Raw genomic sequence first — 16,177 nt, 5'->3', positions numbered from 1 at the left:
TTATTGGTTATTACAGTATAGTTCAGAATAAAGGATATGCATGAGCGAAGGGTAATGGCTTGATTGACTAGCAACATATTTTTGTGTTTTGTGAAGCTGTATGCCATAGCAGACCTGGGTTCAAATACTATTTAAGGTATTTAAGGTATTTCAATAATTTTCACATACATTTATATGTATGAAAAGAAAAGAAGGTATGCACTCACTAACTGTAAGTCGCTCTGGATAAGAGTGTCTGCTAAATGACTAAAATGTAAATTTCAAAGTAAGTATTTTGATAATTTTTCTTTGAAAATATAAGTTGAATATTTGGAAATGGAAATTCACTTAGAAATTATTGCCATGTATTTGAAAATACTCAAATACACAGAAAATGTTTTTTTCAAATACAAATATTTAAATACTCCCTTGCAATTGAACCCAGGTCTGTTTGGTCCTAGGGATATTTGAAATGTATTTGGAAGCAAGTATTTGAAAATTGTTTCAAATAGTATTTATAGGAAATTGTTTAGAAAATACTTTCAAATACTTCAAATAGAAGTAGTTGATTCTGCCAAATTATTTGAAAATACTCAAATACACAGAAAATAAGTATTTCAAATACATATACTTAAATAAGCATGTATTTTAACCCAGATCTGTGCCATAGAAATAGCATAATGTCATCTTTCTATGTGAATAGTTTTTCTTCATAAGATCATACAAGGCTGTAAAGTCTGTTTAAGTGAGCTAAGTAAAAGGTTTTGTCTGGGTATGAGAATGGCGGAGAGAATATCACGGAATTCTTCTTAATCTCAGGTGAGAGAGATAACTAGTGAGATGGAGAGAGAGACATGCACTGTGAGAGATAGACAGGCAGACAGCAGGGAGCTCAGAGAAAGAGGTTGGTCCGTGGTGGTGAGTGGTGCTGTAAGCAGTTCTTGTGCTGTGCAGAGGATTAGTTTCAAGTCAATCATGTTCTCACTCTCTCTTTTCAAATGACCCCTCTGTCTTATCGGTCCCTGTTCAGCAGAGCAGACCGTCTGAGCCCCTCAGCCCTGGGACCACATAATAAACCAAGCTAATTAAACCTGGCCAGGACTGTATAGGGACCAATCAATAGAGCTCTGCTCTCATTAGAAACACACACCCCTCCAGATAGAGCAGGATCAGGTCAAGGAGCATCCTGCTCCTTAGTACAAGCTAAGGCCAATGAGGAAGTAGCATTCCCAGCTTTGATTCCTTTTCTTTTGTGTCCAAATTCAAGTCCATGAAGGCAGGTTGATACCTCTGTTATGGTCTTCATTAATTCGGGGCCTTTCTCCAAACACTATGGGTGATGTGTCATGCCATGTCCTTGACCGTGTCTTTGTTTGGTGTGTGAGATTGTCATCGATTGATAAAATATCTGAATACTATGTAGCCTTTAACTATCCATAGTTGTACATTGCTCTTTTAATAGTAAACGACCACATTAACCACTGCTGCAAGTTACTTCCTCTATTTTGGTGTTATTTTGGGGTATTTTTATGTCCGTGGGGAAATGTTGCCCTAATTAGCTCTAAACGAAGTGATAATTGGCTCACCAGAAGGACATGCTTGGAGCTCTTTTGGGAAGGACCATCTTCACCCCTCAAATCCCTCTGCTCATTACTCTCAGCATGACTTCCATCCCCCACAACCCTCTGCAATACAAGCCTGAAGGCTCAACCTGCTGCCTCTCCATCTTGGATCCAACCCCTGACCCGACTGCTCCCGCAGTTGCTTTGATTTAGTGTTGCTGTGAATCAGTTAATGGAGTTTCTCATGATCCTTACCCTTTATTGTGATGTTTTTGTCCTATCAAGCAGCGTTAGGAAAATTCAAAGGTACTGTACTTACTCTTCGTCCTGCCTGTATCTCCTCTCTGTTCACCCTTGTCTAAACTGCCTGTGGAGAGAATGCCTCTCTCTGTCATCATTTGTCTGTCAGTATTCCAGTCACGATTATTCTCTCGTCCAAATGACACACTTGTAATCCTATAGTTCAATGTTCCCTACAGAGTGCTGCTGACAGACGGAGTGCTGCCAAATAACTGTTGTCAAGTTCCTGTGTGAACAATGTTCTCGCACTGTGTGTGGTTTGTTTACTTCAAATGCATTTTTTTGCGATGTCTGGCATCAGATGTACTCCTCTGATTGCTTGACAAGTACAAATGACAATAACAGGTGCAAACAGTTGTTTGTCACACAGAGACCAACCATACAAATCAAATCAAATTGTATTGGTCACATACACATATTTAGCAGATGTTATTGCGGGTGTAGCGAAATGCTTGTGTTCCTAGCTCCAACAGTGCAGTAGTATCTAACAATTCACAACAAATCTAAAAGTAAAATAAATATATAAATATTAGATCGAGCAATGTCGGAGTGGCATTGACTAAAATACAGTAGAATATAATACAGTATATACATATGAAATGAGTAAAGTATATGTATATAGGGCAGCAGCCTCAAAGGTGCAGGGTTGCGTAACCGGGTGGAAGCCGGCTAGTGATGGCATACATCCACACTGTGACATATTATTACAAAGGTTTCCTTTCCCTAGTGTTTCTACTTCATATAGTTCAGTAAAGAGTGTGCTGACGTTTGTAAGGACTACAGGATGAGGCTCCCTGAGCTTGGTTGACCCCGGACCCCTGACCACTGTCTTTGATTGGCTGTGCGTCTCTGTCCCACTGCAGCATGGGGGTCAGGGTGATGGACACTTCTTGGGTGTCGCGCAGGGGCTCGTCGTCAGCGCGTAAAAGCTCCTCCACGCCCCTGGGTGTGCAGCCCCCCCTCCCTCCCTCAGATGCTCTCATACCTGAGCAGGGGGAGGTCTCTGCGTCCCCCTCCCCAACCCCTCCTCCCGCTAGCAGTGACCGTGCCAGGTAAGGCTGTCCATTTCCCACACTCCTCGCGTCCTGAAACTGACCCCGACACGGCGTTGTTGTACTTTTTCAGTCTATTGACGTCTTCTAATTCTCTTTCCCACGCATCATCTTCATCTTTCTGCGAACCGAAGCCCCTCACACCTGTTGCATGTGTTCTCAAACTTGGTTTGACCTCGTGACCTCGTGTGATGTTGTTTTGGTTGTTGTTGTTGTCCTTTAGTCTGATCTTCAGAGTTTCTAGAACCCTTGAAGTTATTTTTGTGCTTGGTTTTGTTTCATATCCAGGTTGTATCAGAGAGTCGTTTTTTTGTAGAGGGACATAAAAGTATGCTTTCTATTTGTTTTCAGATTGCACTTTTTATCCATTACTGATAACATTTTGAAAGTGTGTACCTTATCTCAGAAGTAGCTTGCCAATGCAGCATGTACATGTTTTTCCCTTTCCATCCATCAGAACAGGTTTCATTAACACTGCTCATGTAAGATTGCAAATTGATTTTTTATTGTATTTGTCAAACAGTTTACTAGTTTCATAACTTGGGTGCTGGATGAAGATATAGCATGGCCTGAAATAATGTTTTTAATTTGCTCTTTTCTTTTCTATTTTCTATTTGCGTTCTCCTTAGACCTCTCTCCTCCCCATCTTAACGTGACTCTGTTCAACTTTGGTTGACTAATCCCTTCCCTGATACAAAAACACGCACTTGTTCTCCTTCACACTACATGAACTGCAGTGAGTGCTCACAAATGACACAATGGCCCACTGGACTTGCTCACATATATTTTTTTTATACAACACTTTTCATTCCACTACAAGACCGTGACAATATTGGCCTCTCCCTGACTTAGAACAATTAAATTCCCTGTGAAATCATTCACATTTTTATCATTGCAGCTCCGATGACGCGTCGGACTCCTGTTATGCCTACCCCTCCCCGGAAGAGGAGAGGCCCCCTCCCCCTTACCCCTCTTCCTCCTCCTCCTCTTTCTCCTCTTGCTACCCGCCACCTCACCATTTCTACCCCCGAGCACCGCAGTGCGCGCGTCCTGTCGCCCCTGGTCCCGAGTCCGTGCCCCCTGGACCGTCCCCCCCACCTCCCCCCCGCTGGTCTGGCTACAGCCCTCCCCCACTGCCCCCGTCTTCGTGCCCCTCTCCCTCTCCCTCCCCACAGCAGCTTGATATCAACTCTAACCCCAAACCTTGCACCCTGCACCTGCCCAAACAGAGCTCCCTGGCCGAAGCGCCGCATGCGTCCCCACCGTCAGAAACTAACGTCTACCCTCTCTACCTCAAAACCCCCCTCGTGCTAACCCGACACGACCCGTCCCTCGGTCCCCACCCCCCTAACCTCCCCCTGTCCGCACCTCCTCCGTGGGCTGCCTGTGGCTGTAGCCGAGAGAGAGGAGCCAAGCTGACTAGGTAAATACTACGTCACATTGACTAGCCACTCTCAGAGATGGACACGAACTATGTCTCCGTAACACACACAGGCCTGAGTGGCTCATAATGACATGATGAGAGAGAGATATTAGAAAACAAAGGGGAGCGTGAGAGAGAGGGAGCTCCCTCCAAAGTGCCAACATCCTGTTTTATACATTTTGTTAATTTTCTTGCTTTTGTCCTCAATTTCATTTTTCAAAGGGATATTCCTCCCATCGTGGAACTTTTCTATTGAAGCATTCTAGTACCAAACTCTCCTTATTTTATACAATCCATAACTTTCCATGTTGCCAGGGATTTCGGGAGGATGTTGCCAAGCAACAAAGAATATTCAAAACTCTCAGCAATAGCAGAATATAGTGGGCATTAATGAGTAATTTTAAAGGGGCCCAGTTGGTTTTGGATGGTAGTTGGATAGTTATGTTTCTGAATATGAATTGGATTAAGAGTGACTAAGTGAAAAATATGGATGGGCTGGCATGATTCCTCTGCAATCATTGGCCTTCATCGGAATGGGGTCTTTTGCATCAACAGCTGTAAGGGATGCCTCATTTAAAATGTGTTCCACCCTAACTCCAAATCCCTCCAGTCCCGATCACCCATCCTCATCTGCTGTCAGTGGGCAGGGGGATTTGGAGCTGGGAGAGCTGTCACTCACATCCTATTATAAACTGGTTAGGTTTTAACCTTCAAGCTCTCTACCCATTGGCATTCTGTCTGCATAGCGCCATAAAAGGCAAGAAAAAAAATCCATTAAGCCTACAGGCTTGGGCTTGGATTTTTTTTTTATTGGCTTGTGCTCCACTGCCATATAGCTAGTAGTGCATATACTTGCAGTAGTGCATATACTTGCAATAGTGAAAGTTGTCAGTGGTCACTCAGATTATCTGACATTGAACTACGGGGATTTTCATGTCTATGGATGTCATGACGTGCAGAAATAAGGTCACCTGATTGGCAATTGTTAGCTACATGGCGAAGATTGAGGCCATCTACCCTCAAACTGACAGGCAGTGAACACACACACACACACATGAACACACGACCTGAAGAAGATGTTTTGAAGATGACATATTGTTGTTCATATCGCTTTCTCTTCCCCAGTACTCTGAAGAACAAGGAGCTGTCTCCAGTGATTGGACAGCAGGGCTTCCAGGGAACAGCACCCTCTGGTGGGCTGTCACAGCACTCTTCTGAACATAGCCCTCACACCCTGAGTAGAGGTACTGATGGAAGTAGTGTGTGTGTGTGTATGTGCGAGCGTGTGAGAGAGAGACCGTGCTGTGCACAAAGCAGCCAGATTGTTTTGTCTTGGCTTGTCACCTCTCAATTAAAATCTGTGTTGCTGTTCTCTCACACTTAGCATTCTGTCTGATCTCTCCACAGCTAAGAAGCTGGCCCCAATCCCACCTAAACCCTACTCTCAGTCTGGGGGAATGTCGGACCAGTCTACAGGTCAGCCATCTCCAGTCAGTCTGTCCCCCACCCCTCCTAGTACCCCCTCCCCATACGGCTTCAGCTACCCCCAGGGCTACGCCACCATCGGCTCCCCGGGACAGGCCCAGGCCGCCACCCCGTCCCTCTCCTCCCCTCCCTCGCTAGCCGGCACCCTCACCAAGGCTAGGCCCACTCCCAAGCCTCCCCGGCAGAGGCCCAGCCTACCCCCGCCGCAGCCCCCCAGCACCCCTGGCTCCAGCCCCCAACCTCTGGAGCACGGTGGCGGCCTTCTGGATGGATTGTCTCCTGGAGAGAGCATGTCCACAGGTAAACGCTTCAATGGAGTTTCAACACAGTAGGAGCCCGCCCATATACTCTCTTCTCTGGTAAAGGTGGAATATCTCACTCTCCAGTGTGCCTGCCAGAGTATTAATATGGTTTCTGCAAATTTAATTATTTTATGTAGTTTGTTAAACTGCTGATACTTTTAACCCTTTCATCTGTGTAAAACTGTGGGGAACTCACACAAAAAAAGGTAAGAAGGTAAAAAGATTCTAATCACTATCTCTTATCTTGTACTTCCATATTTTTCTTTTATTTTTTGTCGACTCCTATTATTGTCTGCCTACAGCGGTATGAGGCGAGTGGTTCAATATGGGCTAAATGTGAGAGGGCCTTTTAGGGTAAGGAGGAGTTCCAGTACTGTACTAAAGCCTCACCCTCCCACCCCTCCAACCAACCAACCGTCCGCCATCCTGGCTCACTGTGGAGCTGCATGGCTCCAGCTCTCTGTATATCAGAGGAGGCTGATGGGAGGAGCTATAGGAGGATAGGCTCATTGTAATGGCTGGAATGGAATAAATGGAACGGAGTCAAACATGTTGTTTCCATGAGTTTGATGTGTTTGATGCCATTCCATTGATTCCATTCCAGCCATTACAATGTGCATGTCATCCTATAGCTCCTCCCACCAGCCTCCTCTGCTGTATATATACCTGTATACATGACTTCTCATATGTATATAGCTATATATCTCTGCTGTGTTCAGTCCACCACTAACCCATTTTGTTGGCCTTTGCATGGTGGCTGAGACTGGCGCGATGCATGGCTTGTGGATATGTCTGAAAAACCGTCCACTGACTCCACTTCACACAGAACACAGAAGATTGGCGTAATTTTGCTATCCCAAGAAGCTTTCTTTACTGTTTTCTCCCCGAAACCATGCCGCATACCACCTCTGTCCTGTCCGGTGCCAACTGCCCCCTTGCTTACACACTGCACAGTAACCCCCCCCAACCTTATGCCACGCCCACTGATGTTCTCGATTATTCCACTTCCTGTTTCGAAGTCATTGGGTGTTGTCAATTTCAGTGTTACACAATGGATGTCATCAATCTCACATGACTGTGAGATCAAAGACAAAGTAATGACATGGATAAATGTTTGTGGTGACTGCACTGGACACTGTTGGGGAATTGTTTCTTCGCATGCAATTTACAGTATTACAAACCTACCCCAACCACAATGTCTGCTAGAAAAGTTGGAGTTACATTACATACTGACCTACCTCTTATCTGTCAGTAATTCTCTAGGAACACGGATCATTTTTGAGGATGTGTGTGTGTGTAAAACAATAGCCTGGGCTTTTGCTGACCTCCCTGCTGTGTATAACGCATCATTCAGCATTGACTTAATCATGTCTGGAACTGCCTTTTCTAAGCAACCACTAACAGTTATTTTCTCTGTCTCTCCCTTATTTTCTTCTCTCTTGTCTCTTCTCATCTCATGTCGATCTTTGACTGCCCAGACTCTTTCTGCAACCTGGATATCCCCATCATCAACGTAGAACTGGATGGCATCTTCGACGAGCCCAAAATGGTCCCCTACAGGAACTCAGTGGCAGTAGTCCAGCCAACCCCTAAGGCCGAGTCAGAGGAAGAGTCTGAGAGCACGATACTATGACATCACGAGTTTCCACCCCCAGCCCTACTATTCCAACCTGTCTCCAGGACCCGTTCTCTGACTTTTGACCCAATGGGACTTACTCCAGACCTCACCTCCACCCATAGAGACCAAGCACCAGGCTCAGCCCTGTAAATCAAAGTCCTTCTACAAAAAATGTAACAGATATTAATACAGAAAATACCTATATCCATATCCAGAGGGTTTCTGACTGAGACAATGGGGGGAGAAACTTTTGATACAGAGAAAGGGACACAATGCTAGGTTTTTATGTTGACTAGATTCCTTTGATTCTATCTGTGGTGCATTCATTTTTAAGGATTTATTTTAACCAATTTGGTTTATTTGTATTTTATTTTTGCTTTATTTGAGTCATTTGCAATATTGCCTTTAACTTACAAGACATGAAAACAAGTTGCTTGGTGGAATGGGTTCTCCTCTTGTGAGTGCAGTAGGAATGGAAGGGGACAGTATATCTCTGATTTCCTCTCCGTCACCAAGGCTATAGCATTCCTTTTGACGCCATCCTAAACCCATTCTTGTACTCTGAGGTCACTGGAATTCTGGCAACCCCTTGTTCCGTCCTGGCTGAATGTGTGTGTGTGTTTGTGAATTGTGTGATGTGTTTGGAAATGTGCTGCATCATTGAGTGGGAGTTCTGCCATAGTCTGTGAGTGAAAATATAATGAAACTGCAACACCAGTTTGAGCTTGAATTCACAATCACACTCTTCAAAGGGGGGTTTACGATTGCATTTGGCTGTTAGAGGGGAAGTTAAATCAGAATAATATATTATTGACTATTTAAAATGACGGTTTATACTGTACATTTCAGAGTATATGATATTAACAGAGATACAGGAGTTATTACATGAGTCATATAATAATTCAACCATAGGTATACAGATATTCTACTGTATATAGAACTATAAATACGGTATACAGATATTCTATAGTCTAGCATGTACTTGATTGTACATTATCATAGGAGAGGCTTGGAGCTCAGTGGGAGAACTGTCTATGTTGTAGAGGGAATGGGGCATAGAAACCAAATAAACAGAATAATTCTAAAAGGAATGGATTGCTGAATAGTGAGTATGAGTGGACTTTGCAGGGTGGGACTCAGATGTAGGATCTTAATTTGATCACCCTGTTGCAGGAGAACTTTCCTGCAATGCAGGATTTTTAAAAACTTGAAGTGTATTTGAGGCATAAAAAGGCTTCTGAAGTTTGTAATTTCCACTTTGAAATTTCAGACTTGATTTTCCCTTACGAAAAATGTATCAACCCCTACAGAAATGTCCATTAATTATAATCCACATAATAATTCACATTTCCAGTTGCTGCAGGATTATTTTCCTGCTGTAGCAAACTGGCTCAAATTAAGATCCTTCATCTGTATACCTCCTCTCTGTGGTCTCTGTAACTCAGCCTCAGGTTTGTTAATGAGCGCCCTGAGACTTCTCTGGCAAAAGCCTCTCACTGGGGAGCCAGCTCAGCTGTTTGAAAGCAAATATTGGAAACTCTTTTGTGAGAGTGAGTGCGTATATGGGTGCAGTTCTGTGCCTGTGTGTGTGGGTGTTATTCGGAATATAGGTACATTTCTTCTGGTGCTAGAATATATGTTTATATTCTATCATGCAGAGAATGAGAATAGGCTCTCATTGAAATTATACTGAGGTTGCTGTTTCAGTCCCCCCCACACAATTAAAAATTATAATAATTTAATGATGAGGAATGTGAAGTATTTCTTATTGTGATGAAAGTATTTACTGTATACCGATGATTACGGTGCAGAGGAGTTTGATTGACATCCACAACACATAAGACCAATGGTCTAATCTGTTTATCCAGTGCTGGGGTTCAAAGGTGAGGCACCCGCCCATGACCTATACAAACCTATTACCTTTTCTCCTTAGAAACGTTCCATCCATAACACTGATTATTGCCTGGAAGCCACAACAAATGCTGCTCTTTCATGCTCTTACGTTCAAGTGCTATATATTTTATCCATCACAACACTATTGTAAATACTGAAGCCTCTGTATATGTCTGTATATAAAACAGGGGGAGAGGATGAAATATATATATATATATATATATATATATTAAGATATGAAAAATATAAATATTGACTTAAAGTATTTATATATTGACATGTCTGTGTATTTCTGGTCCTGACCACAATATTGCCAGATTCACACTTAACTAAATGCAGTAAGCTTTGCACGGTTATCAGCCGCAAGCTTTACAGTACCATATAGCACTGACATAGATTCAAGGTTAAATCTATTTTATAGGATTGTTAGTGCAGAGTCATCAGCCTGGAGCTTAATGATACAGTATGTCTGAATGGAAAGTGCTGCATCACTGTGTGTCTCCTCTAGTCAACATCCTGACCAGTAGAGCTATTATAAGGGATGTATTCGTGATTGTCAATTGGTAAGTAAAAAGGGGACCACCATCTCTCGAGGCAAAAACCGGTTGAGTCAACCTAGTTATTCCATCCTTACAGTACAGAGTATATTCCCCAGTGTAGAAGACTAATATCCTCCTCTGAAAGCAATATAGTTCAACCCAATGCTGAGTAGACAGTTCTAGAAGAAAAATGTTGAATTTCAAAACGATAAAAGAAAGTGCAATTACAGTATTTGTGAACAGAGAAACAGAGAAACCTCAAAGATGAAGGGGGTCCCAAACGCTCTTTAAAACGATTTGATGTTTTTTACAGTTTATATTGATGTTTTATTGCTTTTGTCTTTTGTATCATTACTTGCAACACATGCTAACCATGCCATATGATTTAGAGGAATTGAAAAAATTATAATATAGACAAAATTGCATTAACATTTTGAAAACTGTTCTTACAATTTGGATGTGTTTAAGTGAATGTTCAGTTCTGTGTCTATCTGGACTTCTGTCTGTGGTGATAATGTGCTGTTCTGTTGCTGTTCTGTGAAAGGGGTTGTCTTCTTTTTATGAAGTGATGGTTTGTATATATTTATTGAACACACAGCTTTATTAATAGCAGAAATCCTGTCTACTAAGGGCAGTTGTTGGTGGGAGAGATTCCTCAGACTATTTCCACTATTATAGTTTTTCTAAGCATGCCTGTTGAGAGTTACTGTAAGAGAAAAGGCCTTTTTTTAAATGAATAGGTGGAATGTACTGGTGACTATTTGGACTGTTTGCCTCAGGTTGTTTTAAGGGGGAATTCTGTGTGTTGTGGATGTAGTTTTAACAGGGTGGACAGATGTTTGGTAGTGATGTTAACAGGCTTGGGGGTTATGACTAGACATTGTCCCATGTGTGAAAATCAGCAGCATGCTTTTTCATCATGCTTGTGAAATTTGTCTTATCGTTGGTCCTATTTACCTGTGCTTGTCATATTTCTTTTTATATGTGAAAAGAAAAAGGGCCTTGCAATGCAGGTAGAATTATTCAGTTCTGCCGTATGCTCAGTTTATCAGTCCACAGTTCCTGTATTGCATTTTTGTTGAGCTCCAACGTTCCATCCAGTCAATCAACTATCACTAAGCAGAGTCACATAAATATATGAAGTACTATACATCTAAAAGCATGGCTTAATAATTGCCTAACTTAATGACTTAATACAACTCGGAGACAATATAGCATCTAACTTCTAGTTTTTTTGCCTAATGAGTCAGGACAGAATGACAGTGACACTGCATGGATGACTGGCAGTGTATTTATTTTTGTCTGTAAACATTTTAGTTATTCTCTGAGGATAGCCTTATATGGGCATAAATCAATCCAATTATCCATCGGATGAAAAAACACTCCTGCTTCAAATTAGGCAAAACAAAGATACGCCTTTTTTTGTTGGCCAATCAGCCAAGCCTGAACAAATGTGGGATAAAACACACCTGGTTTGCCTGTATGAACATTTGTAAGTTATGACACCGTGGTGCATGCAGCTATTGTTTGGTAGGCAAGTACCTCTTTATGAACCTTTTTGCATAGTTTATGTTCAAGTAATAAATTAACACAAGGGGGCCTAAATAAAATGGAAAGATTGATGCTCTGGAGACATTGTTTTTAGATATAAAGGCCCTACTGTACTATGTCAAACTGCAGTGACATTGGGGACACTGAAATAAAGAGAGGGGACAAACTCCCTCCCAGTCACAGAGTGGAACATCTACTATGGACATGTACTGTAAGATCAGAAACAATGCTCATCAGAATGTTGAAACTATTAAAAAATGTTTTTTTATATATGTGTATTTAATCATGCCTTATTGTGAGTATGGTTTGGGTGTGACAGTATATACACGGGAAAGAAAATACATCTAATGCCAGTTCACATTCAGTAAAATATTTATGAAATATTTGCAATATACAACCAACCAATCCTGCAGTCCCTGTGTATTTTAACGCTATAGTACCAAACAATGTATCTTGTTATGTAGTATCTGTTTTTAGAGCAAGGACAATTATTACACATAGTCCAGATGAATGGCAGTTTTCAATAACACATACAAATAACCAGGCATGAACTCTGAAAATATATTGAGTAGGAAGCACATTCAAATATCCAGTTGTATCACATCAGAAGTCAGAATTCACATCGAAGATGCTCAGGTGGAGGCCAAGTACGCTCTGTGGAAATAATATCAAACATGTGAATCATCCTAACTGACAGTGTCCACAAAATCAATCCCTATATCAAAGCCTACATGCAGAGGCCTTTGTCAAGAACAAGAACACGAGACAAAGACAAGGAATAAGATTCAAATGCACAGCATAACCTCAGAATCCCTGGCGTACACAGGAATATACAGTGCCGGAATCAAAATATCCTTCATTCAGAGAGATACAATCCATTCAAAGTCATTCAGATCCAATTTGAGATGATGCATGCAATGTTATTCTCTGGGGTCAAACCACGTGCATTGGTTTGATGTGACATGCTGACCCATACCTTTGACCTTTTGGCCAAACACTAAACTGTAGTTAGCTGACTGCTTCCAAACACGTGCCCTTTAAACAATCACAGAACATACAGCATGTGGCAATGTTTAGGTATCAAAGTTATCAGTTAACGTGAACTATATAACAATCTGAGAGCCATTGATTTTCTCTGACAATTTGTTCAATTAATTCATGTACTGGAACTTCAATTCACTTCTCAAATTGACTGAACTGAAATGGAGTTAACCCCAACCCTGTTGATGAGTGAGTAAAGTCCTGCTCACCAGAGTCCATGAGGATGTGGAGAGGGGTGTGGTAGGCCTGCAGGTACTGCTGGGGGCTCAGAAGGTCTCCTCTGGACAGGAGCTGAACCAGGATGTACTGAGGGACTATCATCTCTGGTACCTCATCGAGAACAGAGCCCGGGGGCATCTTTGACCCCTGTACAAATATATAGTGAGATGATAGAGGCACCAAAAAAATGGTCTGTCAGAAATGAGAGATTCCACTTATGGTATCTAGAGTAGGACTAATTTCATTAAAAAATAGCAGGTGGCCGAGTTATCGGTGGATCTTCCTTTAAATGAGCCCAGGATTTGATAAGTCTCTGTAGTCTAAACGATGCTGACACACCTTGGTGGCTTTGAGGAGGTGATTCCCAAGCTTGAGCAGCATAGACAGGGTGGTGCTGACCAGTGTCTCTGTGTCCTCCTCCTCCTCCTCCTCTGGCCCGTCTCTACTCAGCGCCCCACCCACCTTGGCCTGCACATTCAGCACCTTGTAGCTCCACTGCTGGAACAGCCTGCTGGGAAGGTCATGTGACATCACCAAGACCCTGGGTGCCTCGATCAGAACACTGCATGACGATGATAGGGACCATGACAACATCAAGACAGCATGTCAAACAATGTTTATGGCTGGGTTTTAGTCAAGCTATATTGACTTTGGTTGGAATGCACACGCTTGACCCTCGGAACTTAGTAGCAGAAGAGATAAAACGATGATATATTGATTCAAATCTGCATGAAGTAAGATACTCTACCAGTGTGGCTGTTCCTGCATGTCTCTCAGATCCTGCAGCAGAGACACAAGAACCTCGCTGGAGGACTAGAAGAGAAACAAAGAGCATGGTCATTAATGAAAATATCATATCATTATGCTAATCAATGGAAAGATGGGCAATGGAGGTTTACCTCTTATTAAAGTAACTGAGTCTAGTGCCTTATCGTTGCATTGACCTGGATTTTGACAGATTTGTATATATTATATGGGTTTTATTAATAGGTGTTACTGGTTAATCTTGATTACCTCAATGACATGAAGCATGCAGGTTGGGTACAGCAAAAGCAGACCTGTGATAGTGTCACCTTGGTAATACCTCTGCAAGCGCTGGTTCAGCTCTTCGTAGTGTACTGTACAACCAAAGGAGAAAGAATGTACGGTTACTTGCATAACCCCGGTTTTATGATAACAGAGTGAGGTATCTCACTACTGGAAACGTCTTGGTTTTCACGAATAACCTTTATTGCATCCATTATATTGAATAAGGATCACACCATAATGTCCATCCTTCTCACTCACAGACCTAGGTGTGACAGCCAGAATGTGGCCCATAACAAGAAACTTGTTCGAATAACCCCAACTAAGGAGCATCCAAAAGTAAAGTAACTTTTTCTGTGAAGAGTATTTGTAGAGGAAGTATGTCCCAACATCACAGACTCATAAACACATTATAAAGCATTTTGAACATTGATTTTAATTTGACCTATCAGCTATAAACAAAACCTTGCTCAGGAGGAGAAGGAGAAACCTGAGTCAATGTACAGGAAGGACCTCTATCAGTGAAATAGTGATGCCTTGTAATCCGCCCTTGAATGCACAATGCCTCTTAAATGTGTTCTACAGTAATGTTTGGCTGACCTCCCAGGTCTTTCCTGTCTGCGTGTTGCTGGGGGAGGCTGGCGACGACTATCAACCGGTGTAACAGGAACTTCTGGAGAGACAGAGAAGAAGGGTATTAAGCTATCTGATGAGTGAGAGAACAGGTTTCAAGAATAGACAAATAACAGTAGGCCTATTGGCCCTACTTAAAGACTTAAGGCTACAAGCCTACCTAACTCTGGATGAGGTGGGTTTGGTTGAGATAGTGATAAGTAAATAAATATGTTGCTCTTCGGTTGTTTGTGTATGTTATTTTGTCTCGACTGAATAAATAAACGATACATAAAAAAAAAAAAAATAATGAAAACAAACCAGCGACCCACTGACCAATCACACAAACAATCAAAGACATAAGCGATTGCTTATGTCGCTTATACCTGGAGCCGGTCCTTTCCATAAACAGCCTATCCTTCCAGGACACTCTTTATACAGTAAAAGCTGTTCAAATCATATAGTTAACATTGCAGTACATTGCAAACAATTTGGACTCTTAGATAAGTAAAGCATTGAACTTGACTCTTGAATATTGTTCCTATAGCCCTCCCAGACAATGAACTACACAAACCATCTCCTCTTGAGGATTCAAAAGCCTTCTTTGCTTCATATGGCAGTGAAACAAGCTAGTCCCAACATCTTCCTCCTTCTGTTGATCAAGACTTAGTAGCTGGCTGGATGCTTCCATTTCTTCTCTCTCTCTTTCTCTCTCTGTCTGTCTCTCTCTCAGTCAAGTACTGACTGGGGCTACAGCAGCAGCAGCAGCAGCAGCAGCAGATAGCCCTCCCTTTGTGTTTACCACTTGCACAGTATATCCTGGAGGCCTACTGTTCCCCCTAGTGCAATAAAGCCAAGCCTTCTGGGCTCAGCTGCAGTACGCAAGACTGCCAACAGATCCACTGATAAAATACCCAGCCCTATTTGTAAGGGGATGTTGGTAGGTAGTAGAATGAGGGAGAAGGCAGGACCTCCTCTGCTACACACACACATCCTACAGTACACTCCACGGCACTAACCGCCTATGCTTGGGTACCTTATTTATTCTCTGGATTGGCAGTTGATGAGGATAAGTCTCTATGACAACGAAACATTCTCCTCTTGTAGTAGAAGGTAACATTTGAATATGAAAGAGGGCCTCATTTGAATATGAAAGAGGGACACACTATAAACTCCACAGTGGCAGTTTCACAACACAGTGTAAAGGGAGTATTCCAGGTTTGCTTGTTTAAAAAGGACTTGCATTGTTATTGCATGCACACACATATCTAATAATAAACGTTCACACCACTCAATCTATAGGCCTAGGGCTATGGATCACAACTGGGGTGTTATGAGTTGGCAATTTAGATCACCCATTTCATGCACTGAGAAGTTTATTTTTCTAGCACTGCAGCACAAAGTGCCAGCACAAACCTTTCTAACGGCCCTGTGGGACTCTTCCAGCTTTGCAAGCAGCGACATTCTGTCTTCAAAGGCCGAGTTCCAGACGGTAAAGGGCGCATTATCAACTTTGTGCGACCTGGAAGCCATGACAGACAATGGATGTTTGGACGTGTTACTAAGCAACAAATG

General features: G+C 42.3%; 2 protein-coding genes across 8 annotated transcripts in view; one reads left to right on the top strand and one right to left on the bottom strand.

Moving 5' to 3' along the window:
- LOC121544180 (rho GTPase-activating protein 44) overlaps positions 1 to 9,020 on the top strand; it is an 82,745-nt gene extending 73,725 nt beyond the window's left edge. The window contains exons 17-23 of one of the 5 annotated variants that reach the window (XM_041854196.2): positions 1,827 to 1,847; positions 2,705 to 2,893; positions 3,792 to 4,316; positions 5,442 to 5,560; positions 5,724 to 6,101; positions 6,406 to 6,457; positions 7,582 to 7,652. In XM_041854196.2, the coding sequence (XP_041710130.2) occupies positions 1,827 to 1,847; positions 2,705 to 2,893; positions 3,792 to 4,316; positions 5,442 to 5,560; positions 5,724 to 6,101; positions 6,406 to 6,413 (1,240 nt within the window). In that variant the 3' untranslated portion in view covers positions 6,414 to 6,457; positions 7,582 to 7,652. Of the gene's footprint in view, positions 1 to 1,826; positions 1,848 to 2,704; positions 2,894 to 3,791; positions 4,317 to 5,441; positions 5,561 to 5,723; positions 6,102 to 6,405; positions 6,458 to 7,581 lie in introns of all 5 variants that reach the window. The other 4 variants (XM_041854138.2, XM_041854271.2, XM_041854344.2 and 1 more) reach the window with 4 other exon arrangements.
- Positions 9,021 to 11,004: 1,984 nt separating this feature from the next.
- LOC121543884 (testis-expressed protein 47) lies at positions 11,005 to 16,132 on the bottom strand. Of its 3 annotated transcripts, XM_045210814.1 has the most exons (8): positions 15,177 to 15,563; positions 14,591 to 14,663; positions 13,979 to 14,082; positions 13,713 to 13,777; positions 13,304 to 13,526; positions 12,955 to 13,111; positions 12,681 to 12,739; positions 11,005 to 12,358 (listed from the first exon to the last, which is right to left on the bottom strand). In XM_045210814.1, the coding sequence occupies exons 1-7, from the start codon at positions 15,291 to 15,293 to the stop codon at positions 12,702 to 12,704; spliced, it is 777 nt and encodes a 258-aa protein (XP_045066749.1). In that variant the 5' UTR covers positions 15,294 to 15,563; the 3' UTR covers positions 11,005 to 12,358; positions 12,681 to 12,701. The 3 variants fall into 3 exon arrangements, with proteins under 3 accessions (XP_045066749.1, XP_041709985.2, XP_041710045.2); XM_041854051.2 differs by lacking the exons at positions 12,681 to 12,739; positions 15,177 to 15,563 and adding an exon at positions 16,019 to 16,132; XM_041854111.2 differs by lacking the exon at positions 12,681 to 12,739 and having other exon boundaries at positions 15,177 to 15,556.
- Between the last annotated feature and the right edge of the window lie 45 nt (positions 16,133 to 16,177).

The sequence above is a fragment of the Coregonus clupeaformis genome, chromosome 1 (genome assembly GCF_020615455.1).
Source record: "Coregonus clupeaformis isolate EN_2021a chromosome 1, ASM2061545v1, whole genome shotgun sequence".
Classification (NCBI taxonomy): Eukaryota; Metazoa; Chordata; class Actinopteri; order Salmoniformes; family Salmonidae; genus Coregonus; species Coregonus clupeaformis.
The sequence above is the reverse complement of the archived record's forward strand: the minus strand, read 5'-3'. Positions and strand labels throughout refer to the sequence as shown.